This window comes from Erigeron canadensis, chromosome 8, assembly GCF_010389155.1.
Source record: "Erigeron canadensis isolate Cc75 chromosome 8, C_canadensis_v1, whole genome shotgun sequence".
Classification (NCBI taxonomy): Eukaryota; Viridiplantae; Streptophyta; class Magnoliopsida; order Asterales; family Asteraceae; genus Erigeron; species Erigeron canadensis.
Genome location: NC_057768.1, coordinates 2,536,491 through 2,553,647, shown reverse-complemented (window position 1 = coordinate 2,553,647; position 17,157 = coordinate 2,536,491). Strand labels below are relative to the sequence as shown.

The 17,157-nt window shown below is 40.0% G+C and overlaps 2 protein-coding genes across 2 annotated transcripts; both read right to left on the bottom strand.

Moving 5' to 3' along the window:
* Positions 1-9,574: 9,574 nt before the first annotated feature.
* Positions 9,575-10,807, bottom strand: LOC122609762. Its single transcript, XM_043782704.1, has 2 exons — positions 10,246-10,807; positions 9,575-10,143 (listed from the first exon to the last, which is right to left on the bottom strand). The coding sequence occupies exons 1-2, from the start codon at positions 10,805-10,807 to the stop codon at positions 9,575-9,577; spliced, it is 1,131 nt and encodes a 376-aa protein (XP_043638639.1).
* A 1,798-nt stretch (positions 10,808-12,605) lies between these two features.
* LOC122578961 (proline dehydrogenase 2, mitochondrial-like) lies at positions 12,606-15,889 on the bottom strand. Its single transcript, XM_043751027.1, has 3 exons — positions 15,113-15,889; positions 13,492-14,140; positions 12,606-13,191 (listed from the first exon to the last, which is right to left on the bottom strand). Exons 1-3 carry the CDS (start codon positions 15,692-15,694, stop codon positions 12,848-12,850), a joined length of 1,575 nt encoding a protein of 524 aa, XP_043606962.1. The 5' UTR covers positions 15,695-15,889; the 3' UTR covers positions 12,606-12,847.
* Positions 15,890-17,157: the final 1,268 nt, after the last annotated feature.

Sequence of the window (17,157 nt, the reverse complement as noted above, 5' to 3'; positions counted from 1 at the left end):
CAATAGAATGTCAGAAAGGTTCTACTGCTTAAACGGCATAGATGATGTGAACCTGAAACAAGTTTTTCTAAACTCCTTCCCAGGATCTCTTGCAAATGAAGCTTATAGAGCATTGGAAAACAAAAAAAGGACAGTCGCCAATGTCACCCTGGGTGAACTCTTCCAACTCATAAAGAATGCTTTATCTAAGCTATGTAACCAAAAGAAATTTTTGGTTGAATTTGAGAAAACTGGAAAGAGTCTTGGATCTGCTTGTGATGAAAGGCATTTGAAAATAAAATGCAAAGATGAATCATCATGTAGCTGCTCCCGTCTTTCAAAAAGGTCCCCTATCATAAAAAGGTTTAGTAATTACTACTCATCTGAGAAGAAGAATAAAAAAGACAAAAAAGATTGGAAATTCCTTAGCAAAAAAGAATACAGAGGAAAAAAAACTAATCGATGTTATGTCTGCAATAAAAAAGGGCATTTTGCTAGAGATTGCAAAGAAAAAAAGAAGACCCAAGCATTGATTGAAGCAATCAACAAGATTGAGGCAGTTGATGTTTCAGATCTAGAGTCCTTGTATTCCTTAGATGATAACCCCGGAGAAAAGACGATCTGCTCAATCCGATACAACAAAAACGAGTCAGACACGGACGAGTCAGATACAGACGAGTCAACCAACTCAGAAATAGGTCCTAGACCTATCTACATGGCACAATTGGCGCTCATTGAACAAGAAGATCGCCCGCCCCTATCTTTTCCCCAAGGGGCATCACTGTTCCTTGACAATAAAAACGCTAACAGCCAAAAAAGGGACCCCCCAAATAAGTGGAGAGAATGTGTCATGCGACAACTCACAAATGAGGTCCTACGAGTTATTGATAATGGACCCCAAGGCATGATTGCACCTGCAAAGATTCCCAAAGGTGAAAGCAGGATAATGCTCAGACAAAATGCCCATACTCTCAACAGTCCCCTGATTAGACAAAAGATGCCGCCCTTCTCGAAGAACCAATGGACATTTACTGTTCAACACAGGTACATGAATAATCCTGAAAATGATAGTTATAAAAGGAAGTACAAAGGTATGAAGAGCCATCCACAAACTACAATGAGTACATCCAAACCAACCAAGCCACTTCATCAACAACTAAAAGAAGAGGGCGTCCCAGAAGAAATTACAGAAGTGGTCAAGAAAAACAACATAAATGACCCATCCCTCTTATCCTGGAAAACATTTCTCACCATCACCATAAAAACATGTGGCAGACCTCTATATGGCCTTCATTTCCACCCAGACCACCCATACTTAAGTACTCTACGTATCAAAAAATTAGATGCCCTGCCAGATGAAGCTTTAAGTTTCCTTTGGTACCTCACTGAAGAGTTCTGCACAGCTTTCGCCTTTAACTCCCAGAAACTTGTAACCTACCTGGTGAGTTGCGAATTGGGTGAATTGACCAAAAATGAACTCAACACCTACCGTCTTCTACAGTGGTTTCTCCCGATGGATGAATGGATTTATGCATTACGAAGAGCCCCTAGGAAACATTGTATCCTTACTCTTTACAAGCCTAAATACCATAAAACCACCCAACGATGCAGCCCAGATGAGTTCATTCAAGGATGGATGGATATGACTCCAGCAGATTCATTTTACAGACAAAATCACTATGAATCAAGGATAAGAACCCGCATGGTGTTGGCAGAAGCAAACAAGTCTGATGTTGCAGAGAAAGACCCAGAGATTCTGAATGGGACAAAAGATATTCATAAACATCCGCAAGTACGTGAATGGGATCAAGCTTATACAGATTATCTCAATAAGCTTCCAAGATTCACCAAAGTGCACTATTTCCAAGTCCCAGCTACAACAAGTGATGAAGTTTAAGGGTCAACAATGGTAGTCCGACATCAAGATACTTAATCCGCAGAAAGAAGTTTAGTAATGTGTGTCGTTTACTTAATATCGTCTAAATAAGGTCTTAAGTATGTCTTAAGTGTTAAGTGTGTCTTAAGTGTGTTTAATAATTAAGTAAGGTCTTAATCACTTTTAAAGTGATTAAAGAATATCCTAGGAATATTCCATCTAGATAAGTATATCTAGATTTTTATATTATTGTTATGTTGTCATGGAGTCTTTTCCTTTGCCTATAAAAGGAAGTCTCCCCCATCATTTGTAAATCATCCAAGAAAAGAAATAAAAACTTCTTTCTATACTTCTCTCTCTAGTTCTATAATTCTCTCTTGGTTCCTAAGAGCTCCTTTGAGCCTTAGTCTTGCATAGCTCCTTCCGAGCTACTAAGAACTCCTTCCGAGTCTTAGTGTTGCATAGCTCTTTCCGAGCTACTAAGTGCTCCACTCGAGCCTTAGTGTAGAAGTTCCGTCAGCTTTAAGATCCTTCAAGATCTTCTAGCTCAAGAGAACATCTAGTCCTCTTTTTGATGGCGGGATGTCATCAAAAGTGAACTGTATTTTTGAATCGTTGCTCGGATGCCTGTGCACGTTTTCAGTGTTTTTTAGCCGGACCGTAGCTAATCCCATCGCAACTAATCGTGGCGGCGCATGATCTGTTTCAGATCGCGATCTTGAATTTGTTGTAACAACGCCTGATCCCGATCGATCCGTAAGTGTGTCTTAGTGTGGCCTTGTTTTTTGCACCGTCGCCGCAGCCTACTACTTGCTGGCTCCAGTCACGCCGTGACCAACTACTTATTGCTTCCGAACTCCGCCGCGGTCAACTGCTTATTACTTGAGGTTGGTTTTGCCTTTTTGCTTTGTTTTGATGCTTGCAAGATGGGTGATAGGAAAGATTCACATGTTCGCTTTTGTTCTCTTAATAAGGATGATTTTGCCGCATTTCTTTCAAAACATAGGTTTCCCCGCCATAAGGGTTATACCCTGCCGCGGCCTTCCGACACCGTAAAAAGTGTTCTGGAAGGGAAAGTGGTTCTTTATTGTGCTACCTTTGAGAGGGGAAATGTTCGCCTTCCCTTTACTGCATTTTTCTTAGATGTGATCCATTATTATAGTTGTCATATCTCTAAGCTTACTCATTTCGGTGCATTGCAGATTTCCATGTTTGAGGCATACTGTCGTGCCCGCGGGGGCGAACCTACCGTTGCTCTTTTTCGTTTGTTTTTTAAGTTGAATGTTTCCGGTGATTGGTATACTATCGAGAAAAGAGCTAAGTCTCCTATGGGTAGTTGTATGCATGTCGTCAAGGATTCCATCAAGGAATGGAAGTCTAGGTTTTTTTATGTGAATTCCGATGTTATTGATCCCGACCATTATCTAGCTTTAAGTAAGCGGGACGTTGGGAGTTTGCCAGCGGATCCTTTACGCACTACTGGGTATGATGCCGCGTTGGCCGCTAGGTTAGTTGATCCGCCTGTACGATGCCGTACCCTTCCCGAGGGGGCCTTATATCTTGCCAAATTGAGCAACACATGGAGTTTTCATCCTGCTACTCCCCGCGTTATTAGTGCTGATGGGAAGGGTATGGAGGCTTGAAACTTGTTCTCATGACTTTTATTATTTGCATTATATATGTTTCTATATACTCCACTTATCATAAGCTTTATTATATTTGTCCTACTTGTTTGCTCCTTGACGTACTTCTCTTTTTTCATTTTGTAGTTATGGATTTTGCTGCTCTCATGGCATCACCTTCCGATGACCAGAGGTTCGAGCTGGATGTCGCGTTGGGCGTCTCTATTCCAGAGATTCAAAGTGTAAGGATGGATAGAGAGATCACTGTGCTTCCAGACGATCCAAAAGCAAATGAGTTAAAGGAAAGAACCCTCAAAGCACATTCTGAACAACTCCAAGCTAAGAAGAGTAAGAAAGGGAACAAGGATGCTTTGGATGAGGCTGCGTCTGACAACATAGTTGTCCGTAAGAAAGCCCCAGCTAAAAGGAAGACGGAAAGTGCGGGTGTTATCGGGGGTTCGAAAAAGAAGAAGTTTTTTAATGGGATTGAGTTGACAGAGCCTAGTGGTGGTACCTCGTATAGGTTGCGGAGTGCTGATGTTGATACTAGTGGAAGTGGGCTGGCTTCGGGTATGGGTAAGGATATTAAAGCTTATCAAAGGGATTAAAAGAAAGAAAAGAAAAAACTACAAGAGCAGAAAAAGGTTATAGATGTCCATTCAGGTGATGAAGGGGATTTTGAGAATGAGGAGGAGAAGGATGGAGACGTACCTGGGATGGAGGATGATGGTACTGGGACGGAGGGAGATGGTAGCGAGGCGGATCCTGACTCCGAGTCTGCTGGTGGTTTTTATGCTCCAGATATGGATGCCACTATCTATGTTCCTTTACCCCATCCTTTGCCGGCTATGCCTACTATTGATGATCCTTTCTCCATTGAGTTTACTGGTATTTCTTTTATGAGCCTGCTCCGGTCTGATGTTGATAACATTATGGTTCCCGCTCGCCTGCGTGAGGATGCTAGATTGCCTTTGCCTTCATTTCGTGACCTTACCAGGCAGGCTGTCATCAGCCACATCATTGCTCAGGTTTGCTCAAGTTTTCCTTTCTCTCTCTTTTTTTTTGTTTATTATAATGTTATCTATTTTCTAGCTATGAACTTTTTGCTTTGTCTTATTTCTTGCCTTTAGGTTGAATCTGATAAAAATTTGGAGCATTTTGCCAAGGAGATCTCTCGACAACGAGGTTTCATTGAGGCCTTGCAACGCCAAGTGAAGAAGCATGAGTTAGATACTTCTCGGGAGATTGTGGAGGTAAAGTATGATGAGCTCCGATCTGCTACTGCCTTCGAGAAGCAGAATTCCGCTTCCCTCGAAGAAGACCTTCATAGGACTCAAGAAAGGTTGTATCAGCCTGAGAGTGAAAAAGAAAGTTTGAGGAAGGAATCAGAGGATTTGAGGAGCAGGCTGGATAGGGTTATGTTAAAGATTGATGGTTTCAAGGATAAGGATAAGTCATCACAAGAGAAGATCAAGTTACTCGAGGGAGAAGTTGAGAAGCTCCATTATGACCGCAGCGAGCTCATAGGAGGTATGCCTGAGGTGGTGCGCAAACTGTTGTGCAGTTATGAGTTTATGAAGAGGATGGCTGATCTTCAGAAAATAGCGGCGGGTCATGGTGGGCATAAAGTATTGGAGAAGCTTCAGCGTAGGAACCCATCTTTGGACATTGCAAAGCTTCCCGGGTACAATCCGGAGGCTTTGATGGATCTTGATCGAGCGGCCAAGTGTTTTGGTGATGCAGATTTTGACTTCATTCGTTTGATTGCCACGAGTACCGACCTTTCAGCAGGGGAGATCTTATCTCTGGACCCAGCCCTGGCTTCGTCCACCGGGCCGCAGCCTTCCAGATCTGCCACCACTGTTGTTCCTTGATTTAGTCATTTTTCTTTATTTACTTTGGATGTTTGTATTGCCTTTGTTGGCATTCTGGAACTTTTATTTGAGTACTTAACTTTTATTTGGTCCTTCATGGCCTTGGCTTGTAAGATCCTTTGGGGTCAAGACATCTTTATGTTTTCTACACTTTATGTTGTGTGAAGTATGTGTGCTTGATATGTTCTTACTCTTTTATTCTTGTTGCACATTATAACATTGTTTGTTGCTATGACAGTTTGTATGTGTTTAGACCCCTGCCAAACATGTTTTTGGGCTTATTGTTTATGCCAAGTTGTTTGGGCTTGTGCGGCTATATATTTTTTCTCTTCCTGGCCGGAGCGCATGGGAAGGTTACCGCAAGGTATCTAGGGAGTTTGTCCCCTTTCATACCAGCAGACTTAAGTATGCGGCACCAGGTTGCGAGCCTTCGTGCAAGTTATAGTGACCTGAGTGTCGGCTATAACTTTTTTTTTAGAGCTCTCTTTTATATATACATATAGATATGCATATATATGTAGTCATAAAATAATGTTTGTAAGGAAAGAGGAATGAAAATTTTTCAAAAGGGGCTTTCAGTTGTTGTCCTTTCATTAATCAATCAAATGTTAGGCTAGTGTTAAGCTTTGAACATTAGCTACTAGAGTTTACAATGAGCGTATACTATGATTGCTTGCCTTTAGATATGACATTTCTTCAATTGGTTGCTGTTACATGTTCTTGGTAAATCTTCTCCTTGGAGCGTCGCGAGCTTGTATGCTCCATTTCCATATGCTTCCGCGACTTCGTATGGTCCTTCCCACTGGGGACCTAATTTTCCTTGCTTCTCCGCTTTGCTTGCATCGTTGTTGCGGAAGACATAATCTCCTGGTAGGAATGTTTCTTTCCGTACCCTTTGGTCATAGTACCTTTTCATCTGCCTTTTATAAGTTGTTTCTCTTTTGGCTGCCAACTCTCTCCTTTCTTCTAACAGATCCAAGTTACTTCTGAGTTGGTTTTCATTTTCTTCTTCAATGACGGTTCGACGGAGTGTGTGAACACTTGCTTCTGCTGGTATCATTGCTTCTGAACCGTACACCAAGCTGAATGGTGTTTCTCTGTTGCTTACCTTAGGTGTTGTTCGAATACCCCAGAGGACTTGGTGTAATTCATCTAACCACCCGTCTTGGCATCTCCCTAGCCTTGCTTTGATTCCGTTCACAACCTCCCTGTTGGTCACTTCTACTTGCCTGTTAGCCTACGGATGGGCTCCGGAAGTAAAAGATTGTTGGATTTCTAAATTTTCACAAAAGGTTCTGAAAACTCCTTCACAAAACCGTTTGCCATTGTCGCTCACGATTACTCTTGGTATCCCAAATCTTGTCACTATTTGCTCCCAAACAAATTTCTCCGTCTATTTTCCTGAGATTGTCGCCAAGGGCTTTGCTTCCACCCACTTGGTAAAGTAGTCTACTGCCACTACTAAGAACTTGAGCTTTCCGGGAGCCTTTGGGAAAGGACCCACGATATCGATTCCCCATTTTAAAAATGGCCTTACTGAGGTGACAGGAATCATTTCATTCTTGGGGGCTTTGGGAACTGGAGCATGTATTTGGCATGAGTCACAACTTTGAATTTCTTCCACTGCATCTTTGTGCATCGACGGCCAGTAATAACCTAGAGTTGTGATTTTTGCCACCACTGTTCTTGGTCCGGAGTGTAGTCCACAGGCTCCGTGATGTATCTCCCTTATGACTTCCTTTGCTTGCCTCGGCCCTACGCATCTGAGAAGGGGCCCAAGGTATGACTTCCGGTACAGTACTCCATCCTTTAATGTATACTGAGGGGCTTTAATTCTCACTTTTCTTGCCTGGTCTCTATCTGCTAGGAGTGTTCCTTCTGCTATATACGTCATTATTGGAGTCATCCAAGTCTCACCTTCTTTTTCAATTGGAGCTGCTACAATCTCTTCTTCAATGGAACTTTTCTCTAGCATCTCTACTAAGACTTGCTTAGTAAGGTGTGCAAATGAGGTTGATGCTAGCTTGCTCAGGGCATCGGCTATTTTGTTCTTGTTTCTGCTAATGTTTTATATTCGAAAAGACTTGAATTGTTGTTTCACCTCTCTTACTTTCTCTAATTATTTCTTCATTATGGGCTATTTTGCTTCATATGTTCCGTCCACCTGGAAGGCCACGATTTGTGAGTCTACAAATGCATGGATATGCTCTACTTTCATCTTTTTAGCGATTCGGAGGCCCGCAAGTAGGGCCTCATATTCTGCTACATTGTTCGAGGCTTTGAATTTGAAACGTAGAGTATAGGTGAACTTTTGCCCTTCCGGGTTTGTGAGTATTAGACCGACTCCAGAAGCATCTACGCTGGAGGCTCCATCAATGAATAACTTCCATGATTCTGCTCCAGACTCTTCTTTTACTTCTTTGACTTTTTCTTCTTCAAATAAAATTTTCCTTTTAGCCTTTGGCTCTTTGAAGGGTGTTTCTGCCAAGAAATCTGCAAGTATCTGCCCCTTAACGGCGTTTCTTGGTTGGAACTCGATCTTATGCTCCCCCAACTCTACAGCCCACTTGGCCAATCTCCCGGATACCTCCGACCTGGTAAGTACTTGCTTTATTGGCCTATCTGTTAGCACCATGACTGGGTGTGCTTGGAAGTACCGGCGAAGTCTCCGCGCTGCATGAACAAGAGCTAAAGCTAGCTTTTCAATTTCTGGGTATCTGGTTTTAGGGCCTTGTAAGACTTTACTTATATAGTATACTGGTACTTGCCCCTCTTTTTTGTTTGTCATCAAAACAGCACTGATTGTTTCTTCTGAGGTTGCCAGGTATAACACCAAGGTTTCCCCCGGGGTTGGTGCGGTGATAGTAGGGAGATTTGACAAGTATTCCTTCAACTCTGTAAAAGCTTTATGAGCTTCCTCCATCCATCTGAAGTTATGCTTTCCCAAACAACCTTTCAGCGTTTTGAAAAAGGGAGCGTTCCGCTGACTTAGAGAGAAAGCGGTGGAGTGTTGCAAGCTTTCCATTAAGACTTTGTATTTCCTTTAGGCTACTTGGTGGTTTTAGGCTAAGGATGTCTTTTACTTTCTCTGGGTCTGCTTTGAACCCTTCTCTCGTGATAATGTGGCCCAAGAATTGACCTTCCTCTGCTCCAAATGTACATTTCTTCGGGTTCAACTTCATGTTTATGGCTCGGAGTGTTTTGAAGGTTTCTTCAATATCCATCAACATGTCTTTTTCACTTCTACTCTTAATGACCATGTCATCTACATAAGCCTCCAGATTACGCCCGATTTGCTTCCCGGATGCCTTGTCTACTAGCCTCTGATATGTTGCTCCTGCATTCTTTAACCCAAAGGGCATCTTCTTATAGCAGTAGATACCCCCAGCAGTGTAAAATGTTGTTTTGTCTTCATCGTCTGGGTGCATCTGTATTTGGTGATACCCTTTATAGGCATCGAGAAAACATTTCAACCTAAAACCCACCAATGATTCTACTTTCCAATCGATTTCTGGTAGTGGGTAGCAGTCTATAGGGCAAGCCTTGTTGATGTCAGTGAAGTCGACGCACATTCTCCAGCCTCCGTAGTGCTTCTTCACCATAACTGGGTTGGCTACCCAGCTCTGATATTTGACTTCCCTCAAGATACCTGCTTTGACTAAGTCTGTTACTTGTTCTTGCGCAGCCTTGCATCTATCTGGAGCTAGACTTCTTCTTTTCTGTTTTATTGGCTCCATGTGCGGTCGAGCATTCAGCCTATGTTGAGTATCAAATACTTCACTTCCTATCTTCAATTGCCTTGGGACACCGGTCATGTCAGATGGTGTCCATGCGAACACATCTTTGTTTCTTTCGAGTAATTCTTTCAACTTTCTTTTGTACTCTGTTGGGAGTTGGCGGCCTATCAGAATGTGCTGGTCTGGATACTTGTCATTGATGAACACTTTCTCCTCTGATTCTCCGGACAGTACAAGTTTTTCTTGCTCCGGAGCTATGTCTTGCGGCTCTACTTTAGCACAATATCGATTGAAAAGTGGCTCTGACTTCACATATCCGATGCCTAGCAGTGTTGGGAATTTGATTGCAGCGTGTATTGAGGAGGGGATTATTCCCATTTTCCTCATAGCTACCCTTCCCAAGATGACGTTATATGGGGATTCGGCCCGGATGATGGTGAACGTTAACACTTCCGTACGTTGCTTTGGCCATTCTCCAACAGTTACTTATAAAGTGACCTCACCTTGTGACCATGCTCTTTCCCCCGAGAATCCAATTAGGGAGCTTGCTGAACCTTTCCTTAACTTTTGGAGGGTTGGCGATAATCTTTGGAAGCAATGGTCGTACATAATTTCACACCCACTTCCGGTGTCCACATGCACTCTTTTCACTTGATGTTTCCCTATGATCGCTTGGATCACAATTGGGTCATCCGATGCATCTTTCTCTTCAATGGGTGGGAAGCTTACTTCCACCGACTTCCATGGCTCACTTTTATTTGGTATCTGCTCTTCTCGTCGAACTTCACCAATTATCATAGTTATGGGAGCTTCCATTACCTCCGGTCTTGCTGCTTGAGCTTCGGTGTTATCTTGCCTTCCTTGATTATCTTTTAGCCCTTGTTCTTTCAAGCCTTTTAAGAACTGGGCCAGCCTTCCGATTTTGGCTGCTTCCTTTACCTTGGTTTTGAATACTTTACAATCATTTGTGTAATGCCCGCGGACATTATGATAGTCACATAATTTGCTCATGTCTTTCCCCCGCTGTTGTGGCTTTGGTGGTGATCTTTCTGCAGCTAATACATCCCGTGGGGGTCTTTGTGTATTATTCCAGGTGCCATGATTGGCAGGAGCATGATCCTACGTTCGCTGATATGGAGAGAAGTGATTTCCTCTACCTCCACGACCCCTCCGGCCTCGTCCCCCGCCCCTTCCATAAGGCTGCAGATTGAAATACGGACTTCCTTCTACTGGTTCCGCCCTTCCCAAGTTACCAGTCGTGTCCTTTGCAAGCAAGAAACTGTGTGTCTTGTCAGTTATAGCTGTATATGTCTGTGGGAGGTCGGTAGATAAAAATTCGACCAATGGCTTGAATCTCAGTCCATGCACGAAACCGGATATCTTTTGACTTTCAGCCAGACCTTTGATGAGTGTTGTTTCATCCGTGTATCGCGTAATGAAATTACGTATGCTTTCACCTTCTCTTCTTTTTATGTTGTATGCTTCTAAATGGATCTTCTGGTATTTCCTCTGCTGGCTGAAGTGTGATCTGAACTTTCTCTTAAGATCTTCAAAGTTTACTACACTCCCGACCGGTAGTCCGTCTACCCAAGCGCGAGCTACGTCCTTCATAGTAAGAGCAAACATATGGCAAGCAACCGGAACATTCCAACGTTGCATCTTGATCATGCCATTGAAGTGCTTCAGGTGATTGTCGGGATCACCCTTGCCATCATACATTTATATTCCCTTCAGCAATCCTCCGGGTGGCAACGGGTAGTCTTCAATCCATTGTACGAACAGTCCCGGCTCTGTTTGGATCATCATGTCTTGCTCGCTTGGAAACCATGAGGGTTGAGACTGCCCACTGGCTGGATTGGTAAACATTGTCTGTTGTTGGTATTGGTTGAAGTTTTGCATGTAGGTTGGAGGGTGAGGATGTGTATTGGTTGTATGCGTCGGTTGTGGTCCGGTAGGTTGCGGAGTGAAAGGTCCGGCTGTGTGTTGCGGCGTGAAATATTGACTCTGGGGAGTGAAGTGGTCATTATGTGTGGGGTATGGTTGGCCATAGCCATGGTAAGTGGGATTGTACGTCTGCCCCAGGTTGTGTACTTGCTCAACTGCCATAGGTGGTAAGTTTGGACCTTGTGGCCGGAAGTTCCTAGCATTACCATTGACACGTCTCCGCGGTGTATCGCCAAAGTGTACTCTGGCTCCGGACCTGTTTCCACGGGGTCCCGGAGGAGGTGTTTCCATTTCTATTTCTTCATCCACGTCTTCACTCTCGTCTGAGTAGGTCAGGCGAGTACGTACACTATCCATATTCATCCTCCGGAGATATTCTCTCATCAACGGGGCTAACTCTTCCATCTGCCTAGCCGTTGGTGTTATGCGATATGAGTTTCTGTTTACAGATGACTCGTTTTGAGGGTCGAAGCCCGGAGGCTCCGTTGGGCCCTCCGCTGACATTTTTTTTTTGTTTTTCGTTACAAGATTATGTAGATATTGCGGATGGCGCCACTTGTTTAAGCGAGGTTTCTCACTTAAGATCTTGGGGTTAATCTTGTATGGAAAAAAGGGGGTTTGAAAGATGTTTTAGACTTGTTGGCGATTCCCAGCTGGTATGAAATCAAGGTGTTGATCTCACGCCACCAAGTGTAAAGCGTGTGTGTTTTTTTGTGTTGTTCATTGGTCCTAGAAGAAGGCCAATGAAGGGGTATTTATAGGGGTTGAGGATAGGTCAGCACGTTGGTCCCCAACCGTGACATTCGTCCTGCAGGTAGACGTATGCGTTGGTCCCAAGTTGTGACGTTCGTCTTGCAGAGACGTTATTCGGTGTGTCGTTTTATACGTAAGCATTTGTCCCTTGCGAGGAAGAGACAAAGTTGTTGCAGAGTTTGTTAGATGTCGTTATAACCGACGTCATGAAGTTCCAACCTAGAGCTTTAGTAGTGGTCACATTCAAGTAGCGAGCAGGCTGCGGCCAGGAGGAGGAGGGCTACGGCCTAGGTAGTTGGCCATAGCTATTCCCAAGCAACCAAGAAGGCTGCGACCTGGCTGCGACCTGCATTAGGTTAACTAGCATTAGTGAACTTTGGCTTATTTACTAGCATTAATAGTGTTTAAGCTAGGTACGTCATCAGTGGGAGCTTAGAATTTCTTTTGTTGCCAGCAATGAAAGGAAGGTTCAGATTTTCTAATTTAGCCATTACTCCATTAGGATTCAAATAATGAAAGAAATTAAAATATTTGAATTTATTTCTGGCAGCCCAAACCCAACTAGTATACAAACCAACGGGCTTTTAGCAGGCTAAAACTTCTAGAGACTTAAGCAAATTGTGAATAGCATTTTTAGTTTTAAGAGATAATGGTGTTTAGTGTTAAACATTTTTCTAATGATACCCATTTGACCATGTATAGAGACTACTAATCCTAAATAAAATACTGTAGTACTTTGCATTGACCAGCAGCCCATTACCAGGTTAATGGTACCAAGAACTTAAACAAAAGATTAGTAAAGAAACACTTTTCATAAAGATTAAACAAATGGAATACAAACTTATTCCAAATTTCCCATTTATTATGATGACCACATATATTTGGAAACCATAACTAGATTTACCAAAACAACATTTCTTTACTCTTTTTCTAACAAAGGCAAGCAAGAGGCCCTCAAACTAAAAATACTATTTACAATTTGCATTAGTCCTCTTGTCCCCTGCTGTTATCTTCAATAGACAATTGGGTCATGCAAATTCATTCACTTTCCCAGTTTCCCCCCTAATTTAACTTCACAATAGAACCAGCTTTTGATGTAAATTGGCTTTCAGTCTCTGCCAAACCTTGTCCAACATAAGCTTTCATTCTTCTCTTCAACTCCTTCATCATGAGTTGTCTATCGAGACTCGACGAAGACAGCAGCCCTCTATTCTCCTCGGCTCGTCTTAAAAGATAAGGCATGATCTGGTCAACTGGCCCGAAAGGCAAATACTTGCTAACACCAAATCCTGCATTTCTTAACCCGAATGTCATTGCCTCTGACATTCCATATAGTGAAGCAAACTCGAGCTTTTCGCTGTCTTTACCAATGCCCAATTCTCGTGCCTTTAGTGCAGCTAGTTTTGCTGCGTAATTCATTCGATATACAAAGTTAGTACAAGCCCAATTCGCGTTAAAGATCTTGAATTTCGTCTCAAGAAATACCTCAGCTTTCGAAATATTTGTTTTCAACGACGGATTTTCAAGTAACCAAATCAGTACAACCCTGATTCAGAATGCATTTTTATCAAATTTGGTGCAGTATATTTATCTTTTCATCATCTTAACAACATAAAAAAAATGTAACCTTTATCATCAGACAAACCTAACTAAAATAACTATGTAAATACCCTTGTAACAAAAACTCTAAAGTTTCTAACTTTTACCTGATTCAAGGTTATGGGTTGCAAGAATGAGACCACCAGGACCATTAGAGACCTCATCAAGCATAAATGAAGCACACCCATTGTAACAATTGTGTGTCTCATTAATACTATTATGAATCGGCGATTCGACCCCTAACGAATTCGCCAACTGGCTTTCACTCGACATATAAGCACCTCTAACAAGCTTAAAACCAACTGGCAATCCCATTTTATCAGCAGCTTTCTTGGTTTCAAACATCCTTTCACCAGCATCCTTCAAATATGCTTGAATTGTGCCGAAAATCATGGCCTTTTCGCCTTTGTTGTACATAACAGCAGCCGAATACGTAAAGTAATCGATACCCGGTTGGATTGAAGTATCTTCTGCATCAATGACTACAGGTACATTGCACTCTACACTTTTGTTACAAATGTTGATTAGTCTTTGATGGGCTAATTCAAGATCATGTTCTTCTTGGGCAGTTAGAGGTGTGGGCTTTTCTAAAGTGTGGTAAAATGGGCTGGATTCTGAAAAAATCGGAAGGGCTTTAAGCTTCCATGGAAGATTTGTGGATGTTGGATTCTTGTATTCCCATCTAAGAAGATCACTCACTCTTTTTAGTAGAGAAACTGGAGTTATTGCTGTGATCTTTACAACCACAAAGCTGACCTGTTTGAAAGAATATGTTACCTGAGTTAGTTATAAGGTTGGATACATATATACACATATATAATCAAATATTTATAAAAACATAGACATGACATATAGAAAAGCCAAATACAGCTTTGAAAAAGATTGTAAAGCTAAGACCTTTTACTGGTTTTGCAACTCATTCAAGAAATGCAAAGTGATCAAAATAGGCTTAAGAAAGAACCATGAATTTTTATGAAAGGGTTAAATTTGGTGATAAAAAAAAATGTTACTTGAGTTAGTTACAAGGTTACATACATATATATAATCAAATCTTTATAAAAACGTAGAAATGACATAGAATTGTCAAATATAGGTTTGAAAAAGATTGTAAAGCTAAGACCTTTTACTGGTTTTGCAATACATTCAAGAAATGTAAAGTGATCAAAATGAGCTTAAGAAGATGTTAAAAAAAAAATGAGCTTAAGAAAGAACCTTGGATTTTTATGAAAGGATTAAAAAGTTTTTGATATAAGTGTCATATCAAATTAAAAGATTGGATCTTTCTAGAGAAAATGAAAACAATTGGGTTCACATGTTATAAATCTCGCAAAAAAATAAGCAAGAATTTATAATCCTATAATAACAGATAACAGAGTAGTACTATATACAAGTTGGGTTTACATGTTGCAAGTATAAATTCCCCAAAAAATTTAAGACAGCATATTCAGTTTTTTTAATATATATAAAATACTTATATAGAAATAAAAGATGAATATTCAAAAAGAATATATAAACAGGGGAAACCCATAAAAGTACAGATCCGTACTGAAAACAAACTTTTCTTAAAAAGAATCTGATTTATATACAAAAATAATATAAAATGCACCTTATGATATACGGGTACTACGAATATTATAACATAAAACCACATTCATAAATACAAATATAGATATATATATATATATATTAAAAAAAATTGTAAATAAAAAGGGAAATGAAAAGACATACAGAAGAAGGTGGCAAGAATTGTGTAGATTCAACAGTTTGAATAAACTGTTGTGCATTCTGATCACAAGATTGATTATCAACAGCATGTTCCAGCCCATAATCCAACATCCCTCTCAACCCGGATTCCCATAACTTCTTTACAGTCCGACCCGTTTCATTTAAATCCGAACCCGCAACAAAATGTTCATAAGAAGTATGTTTAATCACATTCATTATCACATCTTTAACCAAACCAACTTCCATAAGTTTTGACTTCATGACCCACATGCCCATATCAACAACCGGGCCCACAGCCGCTAAATTAAGGTTAGCCGCCGACCGTAAAAGTTTCCCTGTTTTTACCGATGAGAACAGCCCTTTTGTGTCATTGAAATCAAAGATTGTTTCGTCGTCACGTGTGGTGTTGATCACGCTGTGAACATTTGTGGGTGTGGTGGGTGATGTGTCACGTGATGGCAGCGTGGTTGTGGCGGTGGTTATGATGGTTGTTCTTTGGGCGGAACGGAATTTCGGCGTGGTGAGAAATGGTGATGAATTGACACGTGTGATTATTGATCGGATTATCTTGCCATTGGTGGACATAGCCTGACGGTTTTTGACGGTGGTTTACGACGGAATAAAGGTGGTTGATGGATATTATATTGTTATTATGTATAAATATAAATATGTATATATGTATGTATAGACGGATCAAGAAAATTACGAAAATGGAAAAAGAATGGAAATAATGAAAGAAATGTTTTGGAAAATAGAAAGTTTTTGAAAGGGGCAAGTTTTTAGGCAGAATGTAAGCAAGAGAGTTTTTTGTTTTGTGAGGATTGTCTTTAAACAAGGTGGTGTATATATAGGCAAAAAAGAAAAAAAAGTTTGAGATTCGGGTCGGGTTATGGGTTGGGTTAGGTGTGGAAATGGGTTATGGGTAAGAACGGGGTTTTATTTTGGGTTTTTGAAGTGTGGGGTCCGAAGGATTTGAGATGGGACCTACAAGGGTAAAAGGGTAATTGAATTGGGAAGTGGTGAAGTCACGCGTGGTGGAGGGATCAAGTTGAGATCCTGTTAAGACAAAAAATAGTCGTCGGTATCCCGTCAAAGATTCCGTTCTCCAAAGTTCCCGGAATCTTCAAAAAATAACTATTTTAAAAAAATGTTTTTTTAATGGGTTTTGCTAGATAAACCCCTAAGGGCTTTTGTTAAGGTGCATTAATTAGTTGTACACTTATCATAAAATTTAGGGATAAATTTTTAATATGAAATAGTACAATCTTTTTATGCACGTTAAGTGAAACCTTAAAGGGACGTTTGGTTCACAGAATATTTTTGAAGGAATTTGAATCTGTCAAAAGATTTGGAATTTGAAAGAATTGAAAACTGAATGGATTGAAATTTGATAGAATTGAAATTTGAAGGAATTATAATTTGCATTTGGTTGGTTGGCCGGAATCAAATAGAATGGAATGGAATTCATAATATAAATAATAATAATAAAAATAATTAATAAATATAATTTCATAAAATTTTTAAGTTTTTTTATAAATGTATATAAAATATTATTAGTTTTTATATAATAATAAAAAACTATTATAATATTATAATTATATTTTTATAAAATAAATAACTATTTATTAATTAATTATTTTATATAAACAAAAAATAAACTTTTATAAAATAGAAGTAAATTTATATAAAATACTGACTTATTGCTGATTAATAATATATATTAATTTTTATAATATTAATAAATAATAATAATAATAATACAATTATATATTAATAATATTATATTTTTATATTATTATATAATATATATAAATAATAGTAATAACTATTATTATAATTTAATACAATAATAATAATAGTTAATAATAATTATTATTTTATTATTATTATTATAAAGAATAGTAATAGAAAAATATAATATCTATTAAATAAAACATAATAATAATTTTAAAAGTGTTAAATTGTGAATTCCATTGGAATTCAAAACTTTCCATCCAATTTGCCAAGGAATCTTGAATTCTTTCATATGGTGGAATTCAAAGGATTCC

Excerpts from the sequence above, each read along its gene's own strand:
- LOC122609762 (XM_043782704.1), bottom strand. The coding sequence starts at position 10,807 with ATGTATGATGGCAAGGGTGATCCCGACAATCACCTGAAGCACTTCAAT. Across the intron at positions 10,144-10,245 it reads AGGCCGGAGGGGTCGTGGAG|CTGCAGAAAGATCACCACCA; the intron begins GTAGAGGAAATC and ends GGGATGTATTAG.
- LOC122578961 (XM_043751027.1), bottom strand. The coding sequence starts at position 15,694 with ATGTCCACCAATGGCAAGATAATCCGATCAATAATCACACGTGTCAAT. Across the intron at positions 14,141-15,112 it reads AATTCTTGCCACCTTCTTCT|GTCAGCTTTGTGGTTGTAAA; the intron begins GTATGTCTTTTC and ends TCTTTCAAACAG. Across the intron at positions 13,192-13,491 it reads AACCCATAACCTTGAATCAG|CAAAACTAGCTGCACTAAAG; the intron begins GTAAAAGTTAGA and ends TGAATTACGCAG.